Source organism: Lithobates pipiens, unplaced genomic scaffold, assembly GCF_037356315.1.
Source record: "Lithobates pipiens isolate NorthernLeopardFrog02 unplaced genomic scaffold, aLitPip1_a1.2 Scaffold_27, whole genome shotgun sequence".
In the NCBI taxonomy this organism is placed as follows: domain Eukaryota; kingdom Metazoa; phylum Chordata; class Amphibia; order Anura; family Ranidae; genus Lithobates; species Lithobates pipiens.
Genome location: NW_027507788.1, coordinates 34183638 through 34202500, shown reverse-complemented (window position 1 = coordinate 34202500; position 18863 = coordinate 34183638). Strand labels below are relative to the sequence as shown.

Sequence of the window (18863 nt, the reverse complement as noted above, 5' to 3'; positions counted from 1 at the left end):
TATACTGTCCAGTACACTGCCCACTATACTGCCCACTACACTATATTTACCACTACACTGTCCACTATACTGTCCACTACACTTTACTGTCCACTACACTGACCACTGTACTGTCCACTATACTATACTGTCCACTACACTGACCACTATAATGTCCACTACACTGACCACTATAATGTCCACTACACTGACCACTATACTGTCCACTACACTAACCACTATACTGTCCACTACACTGTCCACTACACTGCCCACTGTACTGTCCACTACACTGACCACTACACTACACTATACTGACCACTAGACTGTCCACTACAGTACACTGCCCACTATACTATACTGCCCACACCACTACACTGACCACTATACTGTCCACTTAACTGTCCACTACACTATACTGTCCACTACACGGGCCACTAAAATGTCCACTACACTGAACACTATACTGTCCACTACACTATACTGACCACTACACTGTCCACTACACTATACTGCCCACTACACTGACCACTATACTGTCTACTACACTACACTGACCACTATACTGTCCACACCACTACACTGGCCACTACACTATACTGTCCACTACACTGACCACTGTACTGTCGACTATACTATACTGTCCACTACACTGACCACTATAATGCCCACTACACTGACCACTATACTGTCCACTACACTATACTGCCCACTACACTGACCACTATACTGTCTACTACACTACACTGACCACTATACTGTCCACACCACTACACTGGCCACTACACGATACTGTCCACTACAGTGCCCACTATACTGTCCAGTACACTGCCCACTATACTGCCCACTACACTATATTTACCACTACACTGTCCACTATACTGTCCACTACACTTTACTGTCCACTACACTGACCACTGTACTGCCCACTATACTATACTGTCCACTACACTGACCACTATAATGTCCACTACACTGACCACTATAATGTCCACTACACTGACCACTATACTGTCCACTACACTGTCCACTACACTGTCCACTATACTGTCCACTACACTATACTGTCCACACCACTACACTGACCACTACACTATACTGTCCACTACAGTGATCACTGTACTGTCCTCTATACCATCCACTACACTATACTGACCACTACACTGTCCACTACACTATAGTGTCCACACCACTACACTGACCACTATACTTTCCAGTACACTATACTGTCCACTATAATGTCCACTACACCGGCCACTATACTGTCCACTACACTATACTGCTCACTATACTGTCCACTACACTGACTACTATACTATTAATGTCCACTACACTGACCAGTATACTATACTGTCCACTACACTACACTGACTACTATACTGTCCACTACACTGACCACTTTACTGTCCAATACACTATGCTGACCACTACACTGACCACTATAATGTCCACTACACTGACCACTATACTGTCCACACCACTACATTGACCACTACACTATACTGTCCACACCACTACACTGACCACTATACTGTCCAGTAAACTATACTGTCCAATACACTGACCACTATACTGTCCACTACACTATACTGCCCATTATACTGTCCACTACACTGACAACTATACTATTACTGTCCACTACACTGACCAGTATACTATACTGTCCACTACACTACACTGACTACTATACTGTCCACTACACTGACCACGTTACTGTACACTACACTATGCTGACCACTACACTGACCACTATAATGTCCACTACACTGGCCACTATACTGTCCACTACACTATACTGTCCACACCACTACATTGACCACTACACTATACTGTCCACTACACTGACCACTGTACTGTCCACTACACTATACTGACCACGACAATGACCACTATAATGTCCACTAGACTATACTGGCCACTCTACTGTCCACTACACTATACTGTCCACTACACTGTCTACTATACTGTCCACTACACTACACTGACCACTATACTGCCCACTACACTGACCACTTTACTGTCCAATACACTATGCTGACCACTACACTGACCACTATAATGTCCACTACACTGACCACTATACTGTCCACACCACTACATTGACCACTACATTATACTGTCCACTACACTGACCACTGTACTGTCTACTACACTATACTGACCACTACAATGACCACTATAATGTTCACTAGACTATACTGGCCACTCTACTGTCCACTACACTATACTGTCCACTACACTGAGCACTATACTGTCCACTACACGACACTGACCACAATACTGTCCACTACACTGACCACTTTACTGTCCAATACACTATGCTGACCACTACACTGACCACTATAATGTCCACTACACTGACCACTATACTGTCCACACCACTACATTGACCACTACACTATACTGTCCACACCACTACACTGACCACTATACTGTCCAGTAAACTATACTGTCCAATACACTGACCACTATACTGTCCACTACACTATACTGCCCATTATACTGTCCACTACACTGACAACTATACTATTACTGTCCACTACACTGACCAGTATACTATACTGTCCACTACACTACACTGACTACTATACTGTCCACTACACTGACCACGTTACTGTACACTACACTATGCTGACCACTACACTGACCACTATAATGTCCACTACACTGGCCACTATACTGTCCACTACACTATACTGTCCACACCACTACATTGACCACTACACTATACTGTCCACTACACTGACCACTGTACTGTCCACTACACTATACTGACCACGACAATGACCACTATAATGTCCACTAGACTATACTGGCCACTCTACTGTCCACTACACTATACTGTCCACTACACTGTCTACTATACTGTCCACTACACTACACTGACCACTATACTGCCCACTACACTGACCACTTTACTGTCCAATACACTATGCTGACCACTACACTGACCACTATAATGTCCACTACACTGACCACTATACTGTCCACACCACTACATTGACCACTACATTATACTGTCCACTACACTGACCACTGTACTGTCTACTACACTATACTGACCACTACAATGACCACTATAATGTTCACTAGACTATACTGGCCACTCTACTGTCCACTACACTATACTGTCCACTACACTGAGCACTATACTGTCCACTACACGACACTGACCACAATACTGTCCACTACACTGAGCACTATACTGTCCACTACATTATACTGACCACTCCACTATACTGTCTACTACACTCCACTGACCACTATACTGTCCACACCACTACACTGACCCCTACACTATTCTGTCCACTGTACTGTCCACTACACTAACCACTATACTGGCCACTACACTGTCCACTACACTGACCACTACACTACACCATACTTACCACTAAACTGTCCAATACACTACACTGACCACTATATTGTCCACTACACTGACCACTATACTGTCCACTAGACTATGCTGGCCACTACACTGACCACTCTACTGTCCACTACACTATACTGTCCACTACACTGTCCACTATACTATACTGCCCACTACACTGACCACTATACTGTCCACTACACTACACTGACCACTATACTGTCCACTACACTATACTGTCTACTACACTACACTGACCACTATACTGTCCACACCACAATACTGGCCACTACACTATACTGTCCACTGCACTGACCACTGTACTGTCCACTACACTTACCACTATACTGTCCACTACACTGACCACTGTACTGTCCACTACACTGACCACTGTACTGTCCACTACAATGACCACTACAATACACTATACTGACCACTAGACTGTCCACTACACTGACCACTATACTATACTGACCACTACACTGAGCACTATCATGTCCACTACACTGACCACTATACTGTCCACTACACTATACTGTCCACTACACTGTCCACTATACTATACTGCCCACTACACTGACCACTATACTGTCCACTACACTACACTGACCACTATACTGTCCACTACACTATACTGTCTACTACACTACACTGACCACTATAATGTCCACTACACTAAACACTATACTGTCCACACCACTACATTATACTGTCCACTACACTGACCACTGTACTGTCTACTACACTATACTGACCACTACAATGACCACTATAATGTTCACTAGACTATACTGGCCACTCTACTGTCCACTACACTATACTGTCCACTACACTGAGCACTATACTGTCCACTACACGACACTGTCCACAATACTGTCCACTACACTGAGCACTATACTGTCCACTACATTATACTGACCACTCCACTATACTGTCTACTACACTCCACTGACCACTATACTGTCCACACCACTACACTGACCCCTACACTATTCTGTCCACTGTACTGTCCACTACACTAACCACTATACTGGCCACTACACTGTCCACTACACTGACCACTACACTACACCATACTTACCACTAAACTGTCCAATACACTACACTGACCACTATATTGTCCACTACACTGACCACTATACTTTCCACTAGACTATGCTGGCCACTACACTGACCACTCTACTGTCCACTACACTATACTGTCCACTACACTGTCCACTATACTATACTGCCCACTACACTGACCACTATACTGTCCACTACACTACACTGACCACTATACTGTCCACTACACTATACTGTCTACTACACTAGACTGACCACTATACTGTCCACACCACAATACTGGCCACTACACTATACTGTCCACTGCACTGACCACTGTACTGTCCACTACACTTACCACTATACTGTCCACTACACTGACCACTGTACTGTCCACTACACTGACCACTGTACTGTCCACTACAATGACCACTACAATACACTATACTGACCACTAGACTGTCCACTACACTGACCACTATACTATACTGACCACTACACTGAGCACTATCATGTCCACTACACTGACCACTATACTGTCCACTACACTATACTGTCCACACCACTACACTGACCACTATACTGTCCAGTAAACTATACTGTCCACTACACTGACCACTATACTGTCCACTACACTATACTGACTACTATACTGTCCACTACACTGACCACGTTACTGTCCACTACACTGTGCTGACCACTACACTGACCACTATAATGTCCACTACACTGGCCACTATACTGTCCACTACACTATACTGTCCACACCACTACATTGACCACTACACTATACTGTCCACTACACTGACCACTGTACTGTCCACTACACTATACTGACCACGACAATGACCACTATAATGTCCACTAGACTATACTGGCCACTCTACTGTCCACTACACTATACTGTCCACTACACTGACCACTATGCTGTCCACTACACTACACTGACCACTATACTGTCCACTACACTGACCACTATACTGTCCACTACATTATACTGGCCACTACACTATATTGTCTACTACACTACACTGACCACTATACTGTCCACACCACTACACTGACCACTACACTATACTGTCCACTGTACTGTCCACTACACTAACCACTATACTGTCCACTACACTGACCACTACACTATACTGACCACTATACTGTCCACTACACTACACTGACCACTATATTGTCCACTACACTGACCACTATACTGTCCACTACACTATACTGTCCACTACACTGTCCACTATACTATACTGCCAACTACACTAACCACTATACTATACTGTCCACTACACTGACCACTTTATTGTCTACTACAGTACACTGACCACTATACTGTCCACACCACTACACTGGTCACTACACTATACTGTCCACTGCACTGAGCACTGTACTGTCCACTACACTGACCACTATACTGTCCACTACACTGACCACTGTACTGTCCACTACACTGACCACTTTACGGTCCACTACACTGACCACTACACGGCACTATACTGACCACTAGACTGTCCACTACACTGACCACTATACTGTACTGACCACTACACTGACTACTATAATGTCCACTACACTGACCACTATACTCTCCACTACACTATACTAACCACTACACTGTCCATTATACTGTATACTACACTATACTGTCCACACCACTACACTATACCTTTCACTACACTGACCATTGTGCTGACCACTATACTGTCCACTACACTGACCACTACACTACACTATACTGACCACTAGACTGTCCACTACACTACACTGACCACTATATTGCCCACTACACTGACCACTATACTGTCCACTACACTATACTGGCCACTACACTGTCCACTCTACTGTCCACTACACTATACTGTCCACTACATTGACCACTATACTGTCCACTACACTACACTGACCACTATACTGTCTACTACACTGACCACTATACTGTCCGCTACACTACACTGACCACTACACTATACTGTCTACTACACTACACTGACCACTATACTGTCCACACCACTACACTGACCACTACACTATTCTGTCCACTGCACTGACCACTGTACTGTCCACTACACTGACCACTATACTGTCCACTACACTGACCACTGTACTGTCCACTACACTGTCCACTACACTGACCACTACACTATACTGACCACTAGACTGTCCACTACACTGACCACTACACTATACTGTCTACTACACTACACTGAACACTATACTGTCCACACCACTACACTGACAACTACAGTATACTGTCCACTACACTGACCACTGTACTTTCCACTACACTGACCACTATACTGTCCACTACACTGACCACTGTACTGTCCACTACACTACACTATACTGACAATTAGAATGTCCACTACACTACATTGTCCACTACACTGACCACTATAATGTCCACTACACTATACTGACCGCTACACTATACTGTCCACTACACTATCCTGTCCACTACACTAACCACTATACTGTCCACTGCACTGACCACTGTACTGTCCACTACACCGACCACTATACTGTCCACTGCACTGACCACTGTACTGTCCACTACACTGACCACTTTACGGTCCACTACACTGACCACTACACGGCACTATACTGACCACTAGACTGTCCACTACACTGACCACTATACTGTACTGACCACTACACTGACTACTATAATGTCCACTACACTGACCACTATACTCTCCACTACACTATACTAACCACTACACTGTCCATTATACTGTATACTACACTATACTGTCCACACCACTACACTATACCTTTCACTACACTGACCATTGTGCTGACCACTATACTGTCCACTACACTGACCACTACACTACACTATACTGACCACTAGACTGTCCACTACACTACACTGACCACTATATTGCCCACTACACTGACCACTATACTGTCCACTACACTATACTGGCCACTACACTGTCCACTCTACTGTCCACTACACTATACTGTCCACTACATTGACCACTATACTGTCCACTACACTACACTGACCACTATACTGTCTACTACACTGACCACTATACTGTCCGCTACACTACACTGACCACTACACTATACTGTCTACTACACTACACTGACCACTATACTGTCCACACCACTACACTGACCACTACACTATTCTGTCCACTGCACTGACCACTGTACTGTCCACTACACTGACCACTATACTGTCCACTACACTGACCACTGTACTGTCCACTACACTGTCCACTACACTGACCACTACACTATACTGACCACTAGACTGTCCACTACACTGACCACTACACTATACTGTCTACTACACTACACTGAACACTATACTGTCCACACCACTACACTGACAACTACAGTATACTGTCCACTACACTGACCACTGTACTTTCCACTACACTGACCACTATACTGTCCACTACACTGACCACTGTACTGTCCACTACACTACACTATACTGACAATTAGAATGTCCACTACACTACATTGTCCACTACACTGACCACTATAATGTCCACTACACTATACTGACCGCTACACTATACTGTCCACTACACTATCCTGTCCACTACACTAACCACTATACTGTCCACTGCACTGACCACTGTACTGTCCACTACACCGACCACTATACTGTCCACTGCACTGACCACTGTACTGTCCACTACACTGACCACTACACTGACCACTACACTGACCACTACACTATACTGTCTACTACATTACACTGAACACTATACTGTCCACGCCACTACACTGACCACTACACTATACTGTCCACTACACTGACCACTGTACTGTCCACTACACTGACCACTGTACTGTCCACTATACTGACCACTACACTACACTATACTGACAACTAGAATGTCCAATACACTATATTGTCCACTACACTGACCACTATACTGTCCACTACACTATGCTGACCGCTACACTATGCTGTTCACTACACTATACTGTCCACTACACTAACCACCATACTGTCTACTACACTATACTGACCACTACACTATACTGTCCACCACACTGACCACTATACTATCCACTACACTGACCACTATACTGTCCACTACACTATACTGACCACTACACTATACTGTCCACTACACTATACTGACCACTATACTGTCCACTACACTATACTGACCACTATACTGTCCTGCCTACAGTCTTCCTAAACTGACACTACATATATGGTGCCTCTCTCTCTCTCCCCCAGTCCTTTTCCATCCATTCCTCACCTTCTTGTCCTGCATCGGTCCAGACTCCGGAGTATAGGAGGAGGAGGAGAAGACAGTGGCCCTGGCGGCTCACACTTTCCAGTGCTTGTCTCCCCCGTGCTCTGGCCGCCATGTTCAGTGTTTCCTGGCGCACTGTGATTGGGCATATGGGGGTCATGTGCGGAGGCGGGACTTCAGGAGCAACCGCGATCACGGACAGGCCAGCCCCACGTTGCACATGACCCCCATTTGCCCAATCACAGGGCGCTAGACACTGAACATGACAGCTGGAGCTCCCCCCTAAATGTCGCGCCCGGGGCCACAGCACCCCCCGCACCCCCCACGCTACGCCACTGCGGGCGGGCCCCTCAGGCCCCTTACAGTTGTAACAGCTGTACCCCCCTGATGCCAGCCCTGCCCCTCTGTGTGTGATTTATAAATATATAAATGCTGCAAATACCTCATTTCACAGCTGAGATTGCGATCACATGACTAGCCAGCTCTCTGCTCCTCCCCTCCAGACTGACATCAAAAAGGGGAATCTCAGCCCCGCCTGTTGCATCTCTCAGAGGAGGAAAGGAGAAAGCTGGACAGTCATGTGATTACAATATTGGCTGTGAAATTAGGTATTTGCAGCATTCATTTTTTTAAATCACACACAGAGGGGGACACTGCAATAGGAGGCAGTGCTGATGCTGTATACAGGTTAGTGCGGCTTAACAACCACTTTAATTTAAATGTACATGTAGGTTTCCCACCTTCCCGGCAGGCAGGGCGATGTGATGCGATGTGTGACATAGATGAGGCTTCACTACCGATCATTCTACATCAGTGAAGAAAGAGGATGTTACAGGAACTTCCCCATCTAACAAGTGATGTCAAACCCATCAGCATGTATAAATGTGACTCAACAGCAGAAGCAAGAACATTCATAGAAGGATCCAGAGAGGAACATCAGGAGTAGGAAAGTTCAAGTAAGTAACCAATACATATATACATATATATATATATATACAGTATATTTATGGTTTTGTTTTTAAAAAAAAGTTTGCTAAGAGATACTCAACAGAATAGTTATTGGTGGCACATGACTTAGTGGGGTTGATTTACAAAAACGGGAAAGTGCAAAATCTGGTGCAGCTGTGCATGATAGCAAATCAGCTTCTAACTTCAGTTTGTTCAATTAGGCTGGGTTCACACTGCTGCGGGGGGAGATCCGGATGTGATTCGCACCGCAAATCACATCCGATCTCCGTAGCGATGCGAGTTCAGCCATACAGATAGTATGGCTGAATTCGCATCGCTCCCACAGCAAACTCGCACGGGACCCTTTTTTTGGTCCGCAACAGAATCGGATCGCATTGGGGGTTCACACCATGCGATCCGATTCCTGTGCGAGTCGGCAGATCGCACTGCGATATGCGGACGGATCTGGGGGTGTCATTAACATATCATTGACACTCCCAGCCGTCCGCATAAGGCAGTGTGAACTGCCGGCGGGAGTAATGCGATGCGGGAAAACGCCGCGGATTCGCGGCGTTCCCGCATCGCAGCGGTGTGAACCCGGCCTTAAGCTTTGACAAAAAAGTCTGGAAGCTGATTGATTACCATGCACAGCTGCAAAAGATTTTTACACTCTCCGGTTTTAGTAAAGCAACCCCAGTTTGTAAATCAGGCAAAGCAGTGAATAGATTGCATAGCCACCTCTATTGCAGCCCGTGTGTTTGGGGCTCTCGACAGAAGAATTTTTTTTTTTTAGCAGGCAGGCTTAGCTTTTTAAAGTATATAAAAGTGTTTTTAAGTTTTGGAGACTATGGGGAAGTGTTGTAAACCCTGTATTTATTGCTATCTGTGTCACCGCTGAGGAGATTCATCTTCTCAGCTTCTCCTACTGACCATTGTCATTCGAACAGATCATGATGGGGAAAGCCACACTTTTACAGTTACTGAAAGAAGAATAGACAAGACATAGGGGTTGATTTACTAAAACTGGAGAGTGCAATATCTGCTGCTGCTCTGCATTGAAACCGATCAGCTTCCAGGTTTTTTTCTTTTCATCAAAGCTTAATTGAACCATCTGGAGGTAGTAACTGATTGGCTACCATGCACAGCTGCAATAGATTTTGCACTCGTATAAATCTATTAAACCAACACCTAATTTCGAGAGAACTAAACTGTCCTCTGTATGTTAATTTGATGTATTGATCAACATACAAACAAGGGTTGTGAAACATTTCTTGGTTTTGGTATTTCAATACTCTCTAGGTCAACATTGTGTAGGAGGATTTTGGAAACTGACACATTGCTCCACAAACCACAAAAGAAAAAAAAAAAAAAGAAAATCCTCAACATCCTCTTTCCTAGTCTCCTAAAACCCCTCGTTTACAAATAGGTGGATGCTTGACTATATCAATACTTAGCAAAACTTTTATGAAAGTCAAGTGAAACTTAAATGAATATATAAATAAATAAATGTGATGACCAACAAGAACTACATTACAACAAAATGTCAGGCACCATTATAACACATGTATATAGATAGACATTTCAGGTTGATTTATTAAAGTAGTAGAAACTGTCCATTTAGAAGAATGAACATTGGTGAATAAGGTAAACCTACTGTATTTTCACTTTGATTTCCCAATTGTCATTTAATCTCTCCTGCACATGATTAGGTGTTCAGTGTAAACTCTAATTATTCACCAACATTCTCTTTAACCTTTACTTCTTTACATAGTAAATAAATCCCATTGCTCTATACACTACATGGCCAAATGATTTTGGACACATGGCCTTCACAACTTTATGAGCTTGTTGGACTTCTTGTTCCAAATAGGGATGGGTGGAAGGTTCAGCCCAGGCATGCTACCCCAAAGCACACTCCCCATGTTGAGGGCATGTACAGTTCAGGAGGGGGGGCTCTCTCTCGCCCCCCCCCCCTTCTTTCCTGCGGCCTGCCAGGTTGTGTGCTCAGATAAGGGTCTGGTATGGATTATTTTTTTAATTTTTGGCGCAGGGTTCCCTTAAGGGTCATATTTTATTTCTGAATTATATTTTATTTCTGAATAATTTTGCATATGTTTTACTTCCTCCATACACCTAATTTTATCTATCTCCCTAAGCCTGTCCTTTATCGTCTGGATATTTTTTGACTTGTTGGTACTGTTCTAAACATGTGAAAAATGCGCCACTTTACTGGCATACTATAGACATCCCCCAGGCGTGATATTTAAAGGAATATTTAATTTTTATTGTTTCACTTTAAGCATTAAAGAAATCATGGCCATTTTTTTTGCACTGATACATGTCCCCGGGGCAGGATCCGGGTCCCCAAACACATTTTATGACAATAACTTGCATATAAGCCTTTAAAATTAGCATTTTTGATTCATGCTCATGTCCCCTGGACTTTAACAGTGTTTGTGTGTTCTGCCGAATTTTTTGCCTGTTCGGTATGTTCTAGTGCGAACCGAACCGGGGGGGTGTTCCCTAGTTCCAGAACCATAGTTATTATTATAAAGATACCCCCCCCCCCCATTTGCAGCTGTAACAGCTTCCTTCTTTCTGGCTGAAATAAGGATTGGTTTATATCAGGGGGTCTCCAAACTTTCTAAACAAAGGGCCAGATTATTGTTCTTCAGACATCTGGGGGCTGGACTGTGATCCCATGGGAGTAGCAAATGCCCCAGTGCCAGTGGCAATAAATAATGCCTCTGACTTTGTGCTCAATGGAATTAACAATAAAAAAGACATAGCACCTCTGGTAGGAGTGAGAATGTGCCCTGTCATTGGAGGAATAGTGCCCAATCGTTGGTGTCATTGGGAGGAATGGTGCCCCAAGGGCTGGAAAAAAGGCAAGCAAAGGGCTGCATTTGGTTTGGAGAACTCTGGTTTATACCCATAACAGTTTTTTTTCCCATCTGTGGCCCAAATTTATTTTAATTTCTTGTCCCATAGACACCACTTCAAGTGAAAATAATGAGAGCGAAAATTGCCTCGTAGGCAGTCATCATTGGAAAAAGTGTCTCCACTGGAAGATTTCCTCTTTATTCCTTTTTTGGTGACAACTCAAAATTTTGGATTCCCAGGCACATTCAGCCACGGGAACATGGTCCCCTGAGAAGGGGAAAATCTCCAGTTGAGACACAGACAGCAATAAAAACCTTATATATTCTGAAGCCGCGTATACACGTAGCCGTCTGTCTGACGGACTTAGTCTGGCGGACTTCCCGCCAGACTGTCCGTCGGACTTTCTGAACGGGCTACTTGCCCACACACGGCACTTTTTCAGCGGACTAATACGGCGTACTAAGTCCGCCGTACTATCCGCCCTACTTTTGAAATGAACGAACTCGCCCACACACGTGGAGGAAAGTCCGCTCATTTCGAGCGCGTCTCCAGGTAGGCGGGGCCCACGAAGGATACGTCGCTGGCCCCGCCGCCTGGTATGGACTTAAAGGGGAACCCCAACGCTGAAAAAGATCCGCGTGGGGGTCCCCCCAGGTCCACATCAGACCCTTGTCCGAGCACGCTACCCGGCCGGCCAGGAAAGGGGGGGACGAGCGAGCACCCCCCCCCCCCTCCTGAGCCGTACCAGGATGCGTGCCCTCAACATGGGGGGTGCCTTGGGGAAGGGGGGGCCGCATGGCCCCCCCACCCCAAAGCACCTTGTCCCCATGTTGATGAGGACAAGGGCCTCTTCCCGACAACCCTGGCCGTTGGTTGTCGGGGTCTGCGGGCGGGGGACTTATCGGAATCCGGGAGCCCCCTTTAATAAGGGGGCCCCCGGATACCGGCCCCCCACCCTATGTGAATGAGTATGGGGTACAATGTACCCCTACCATTCACCTGTAAAATAAAGTACAAAAAAAACACAACACACAAGATAAAATAGTTTATTGCACAGCTCCGGGGGTCTTCCGTCTTCCGGGGTCTTCTCGCCGGACTCCTCCGCTATCTTCTTGTAGCTCTTTTGCTAGCGGAGGAGCCCGGCTTTCTTCCTTGCCGCCGGCCTCTTCTTCCGACTTCGGGGATCTTGTCCCCCTCTTCGGTTCTTCTGCCGGGCCACCGTGCCTTCTTATAGCTCTTTTACAGGCGGTGGCCCGGTCTTCTGTCGCTGCCGCCTTCCGTTCTTCTTCTTCTTCTTCTCCTTCTTCTTCTTCTTCTCCTGGAGATGTTGACTCGAAGCTCTCTCCGGCCGTAATGCCAGGGACGCGCTGCGCGGGGACTTATATAGGGACAAGGGGCGGGGTCATCGGTTGATGTCACATGGGTTGATGTTGCATGGTGACCCCGCCCCCTTACGATGTCACAGTCCCGGAGGATGCTGGGACTGTCACCATGTGACATCAACCCATGTGACATCAACCCATGTGAGATCAACCGATGACCCCGCCCCTTGTCCCTATATAAGTCCCCGCGCAGCGCGTCCCTGGCATTGCGGCCGGAGAGAGCTTCGAGTCAACATCTCCAGGAGAAGAAGGAGAAGAAGAATAAGAAGAAGAACGGAAGGCGGCGGCGGCGACAGAAGACCGGGCCACCGCCTGTAAAAGAGCTATAAGAAGGCGCGGTGGCCCGGCAGAAGAACCGAAGAGGGGGACAAGACCCCCGAAGTCGGAAGAAGAGGCAGCGGCGACGAAGAAGAATGCCGGGCTCCTCCGCTAGTAAAAGAGCTATAAGAAGATAGCGGAGGAGTCCGATGAGAAGACCCCCGAAGACTGAAGACCCCAGGAGCTGTGCAATAAATTATTTTATCTTGTGTGTTGTGTTTTTTTTGTACTTTATTTTACATTTTAATGGGTAGGGGTACATTGTACCCCATACTCAATCACATAGGGTGGGGGGCCGGTATCCAGGGGCCCCCTTATTAAAGGGGGCTCCCAGATTCCGATAAGCCCCTCGCCCACAGACCCCGACAACCAACAGCCAGGGTTGTCGGGAAGAGGCCTTTGTCCTCATCAACACGGGGACAAGGTGCTTTGGGGTGGGGGGGCCGCGCGGCCCCCCCTTCCCCAAGGCACCCCCCATGTTGAGGGCACGCGGCCTGGTACGGCTTAGGGGGGGGCGCTCGCTCGCCCCTCCTTTGCTGGCTGGTCGGGTAGCGTGCTCAGACAAGGGTCTGTTGTGGACTTGGGGGGGACCCCCAAGCCGATTTTTTTCGGCGTTGGGGTTCCCCTTTAAGTCCATACCAGGTGGCGGGGCCAGTGACGTGTCCTTCGCGGGCCCCGCCTACTTGGAAACCCGCTCGAAATTAGCGGACTTTTCTCCGGGCAGGAAAAGTCAGTTCATTTCAAAAGTACGGTGGACTGGCACACACACGGCCAGATTGTCCGCCGAAATGCGAGTCCGGCGGGAAGATTGGAGTGCAAAACTACTTTCTAAGTCCGCCGTACTTTCGGGTCAAAAAAGTATGCCGGAGGCTACACACAGGGGGATTGTCTGGCGGACTTCAGTTTGACGGACTTTTCCACCCGCTTGTTTGATCGTGTGTACGCGGCACAAGCCTTCCCTACTCTAAAACTACAAAAAGTATTGGCTTTAAACACATTTTAGGATATGTTTTTCATAAGTTTGCAGTCAGTGCCCTATTTTCCAAATGGACCATAGAATATATTTTTGTTTTTATTCTTGTACATGACCAATAATAAGACTGAATTTTCAGCTTCTTCCCTTCTTTTTTACAGAATTTTTCCACTTCCAATCTGTCTTGGGAAAATGAAGAATTTTACAATGGTGTATCCAATTTCTAATGTTACTCTTGAAGAAGAGACCACAATCCCCTATGAATCTACCACTTATTTCTATTCAGAAGAGGAAAAAAGACTGGAACGTATAGCATTCCATCTTCGTATGTTCTCCCTGGTGGTTTATTCTTTCGCTTTCCTACTAGGGACCACCGGAAATGGTCTGGTCATATATTTCACTGCCTTTGTAATGAAACGAACTGTCAATGTCGTGTGGTTCCTTAATTTAGCCATAGCTGATTTTATCTTTACAATTTTTCTACCGTTGAGCATTACCCACGCCTCTCTTGACTATCACTGGCCTTTTGGAAAATTCATGTGCAAGCTGAACAGCACTATCCTATTCATCAATCTGTACGCCAGCATCTTCCTGCTCACCATGATCAGCATTGATCGATTCATCTCCGTTGTGTTTCCTGTTTGGTGTCAGAATCACCGAACTCCGAGGTTGGCCTCTATTGTAGCCGGGGCAATATGGATCGTAGCATTAATTTTCAGTTTGCCTTATTTCATATTCCGAGATATAAACGGTGCTGAAGAAGATTATGTTTGGTGCTATAACAACTTTCATGAGGATGTGGAAGTTGCACGTGTAAGGCACAAGTCTACAGTAATCTTTCGATTTATCGTCGGCTTTTTTATTCCTTTCACCATAATCGTCTCATGTTATTCAGTAATTCTTTTGCGCATCCAAAGAAATCACATGACCACATCGAGCAAGCCTTTCAAAGTTGTCCTAGCTGTTATCATCTCATTCTTTGTCTGCTGGTTTCCCTACCACGTCTTCTCCTTTTTGGATTTATCTGCAAATTATGGTGAAGATGAGAATCTTTACTACATAACTTTTGTTGGAATACCTATTACCTCCAGTTTGGCCTTTATAAACAGTTGTATCAATCCCATTCTCTATGTCTTTATGGGTCGAGATTTCAAACAGAAATTCCATAGCTCCCTCCGGTCGATATTTGAGAGAGCTTTCTCAGAGGAATCTGCCCCTATAGACTCAAAGAGCAAAACCAAATCAACGTCAGATTCCCAGCTGGTGTGAGATGGGACTAAATTTATGGAACAATGCATACTATGGAGACCTTATTGGCTTTGTAATGTTTTTCAGGATATGTTCATGCTATAATATTTTTACTAAGCCCTTGTACACATGGTCGGACATTCCGATGGACAATGTCCGATAGGACCGTGTTGTCGCATAATCTTACAGTGTGTGGGCTCCATCAGACTGTTTGCGTCGGAGGATCCGACGGACCAAGTTTTCCAGCTGGGCTATAAAATCTTCCGACAACATGTCCGATCATGTGTAGAGAATTTCGATCAGACAAAGTGCCACACATGCTCAGATCAAATTCCTAGACCAAAGCTATTGGCTACTAGCCTGAACGTAATCCCATCCTAACGAAATAACGTCATCACGTTAAGTACGATCGGATTTTCTGACGACTGTGTGTATGCAACAGTTTCGGACAAAATCCGTCGGACAAAATCCAACGGATTCGGTTGTCGGAATGTCCGACCGTGTATACAAGGGCTAAGACTTTATCATCTCCAGCAGAGAATTTTATGACATGTGTCAAATATTGAAACTGCCAATTGCTGAAGAAGGTCATATCCTGTCTCAGAATTCCAGAACTAACATTTACTACTATACCACCCTAACAGCTAACAAATAACTACGATTACAAGGACCAATAACAACTTTTGTGCATGCTGTTGGACAATTTCTAAGAGAAAATGTAAAGCCTCGTACACACAATCGGATTTTCCGATGGGAAATGTGTGATGACAGGCTGTAGGTGGAAAAACCGAACCATGTGTATGCTCCATCGGACAATTGCCAGATTTTCCGTGGACAAATGGCATGGCAGGGTTTAAAAATTTTTGCGGACAAATGTCTGTTGGCAGATTTTCCAAGCGTGTGTACACAAGTCTATTGGACAAAAGTCCAATTGCTAAGAATTCATGGTCCATTCTGAAGCCCATTTCCTGTAGAAATTCAGGCAGGACTTCTGAGGTTGCAATATCGACACAGTTCCTGACCAATGTGTGAAAACTTCTGTCTCCTGCTTCTGGCTGTCCAAGATAACGCATGCTCAGAAGCGAGGACGAGCCAGAAACGGTTAGTCTTGTAAACTAGCGTTCACAATAGAGAATTAACATTTGTGATGTGGCAAATTATGAAATCTCGAAATGCAGCACATATTCTCTTCTTCTTTAATGGCATAATAATGAAGCCGCTTTGCTGGTGATACTGATGGAGTTATTGCAAACAAATTTCCAAACCTTTTTTTTCTAGTGATATCAAGAATAATATTATTATGCTTGTTATTTTATTTTTTTTTGGTGCAAGTTACCACAACACCATTATCCCGTAGTTTTTAAGATCAAAGATACAACTATGTTGGTGTCACTTGTTAATTTTACATTGTAATTTTTAAAATGTAACTGCCTACTCCCAAACTGTAATTTGAAGTAAAACACATTTATTTATTATTATTCTCCACAATTTTTTTATTGTGCATTAAAAAAAGAAAACAAATAAAATTAGACATGATATCTGCCAATAGAACTCAACCAAAAAGTGCATTCTATGCATCCAAAAATATAGAAAATATACCAAATCAAATCATTATTTAACCAAAAAATAAAATAAAAGCCTCATGCATGTGTCCTGCTTCTTAATATAGGGGGTCAGCAATGCCAAGAGTTGGTGAAAGCAGGGGTCCGTTGGATAATTCCGAAAAACATCTGGATTATTCTCTTGGAGCTCCCGCAGCAAAGGCATATGAGATAATTGGTCACAATTAATAAAGCAACCGATTTTTGGTCCAAGAAATCCTCCTCCTGTTCCTGGACTGGACTTGGGTCAAAGCAATAACTCCAAGACCAATAATAAATAACATGTTATATACTCTGATTCTGGAACATGGCTGGTTGACGAAAAGGCCGTCAGAAACAAACTGAAAAGAGCAAAAATAATAGTGCAAAATGAAAAGCGCAAAACGAAAAGCGCAAATTAACACTCACCAAACACAAAATTAGCAGAAGGAGCCCAAAGGGTGGCGCTAAAGAGCTGAAAAACCACGTTGTATATCACTACGTTCGTGTTTGTTGGCTGACAATTTCTTGCCGTTTGTATGCAAGTTCCTGGTCAACGCCCTTCGGACAAAAGTCTGAGGTTTTGTCTGCGGAAAATCTGATTGTGTGTACGAGGCTTTAGAGGTCTTGTCCCTACCCAACCTCTCTGTCACTATGCTCTCACCACCTCCCAGCATGTTACTTGTTGTTAGCACAGCGGATCAGCTCCTTGTGTTGCATCTTTAATTTCAAGTCTGATTTCTGCTATAGAATGGATTTCAAGAGGCTGATGCCAAGTCAAGTATTGGTGCTTGAGTTAAAAAAAAGCAACAATGTATTAATAAATACAGAACTTCATTAATTTGTGTATTTTATGTCTAGGTGGGAGTCAGCTCTAAAATAAATAAAGTTATTACAGATATA

General features: G+C 44.8%; 1 protein-coding gene across 1 annotated transcript; it reads left to right on the top strand.

Moving 5' to 3' along the window:
- The first annotated feature begins 9456 nt into the window (after positions 1-9456).
- LOC143933755 (chemerin-like receptor 1) lies at positions 9457-18863 on the top strand. The gene is made up of 2 exons (XM_077456753.1): positions 9457-9584; positions 15294-18863. Exon 2 carries the CDS (start codon positions 15325-15327, stop codon positions 16399-16401), a length of 1077 nt encoding a protein of 358 aa, XP_077312879.1. The 5' UTR covers positions 9457-9584; positions 15294-15324; the 3' UTR covers positions 16402-18863.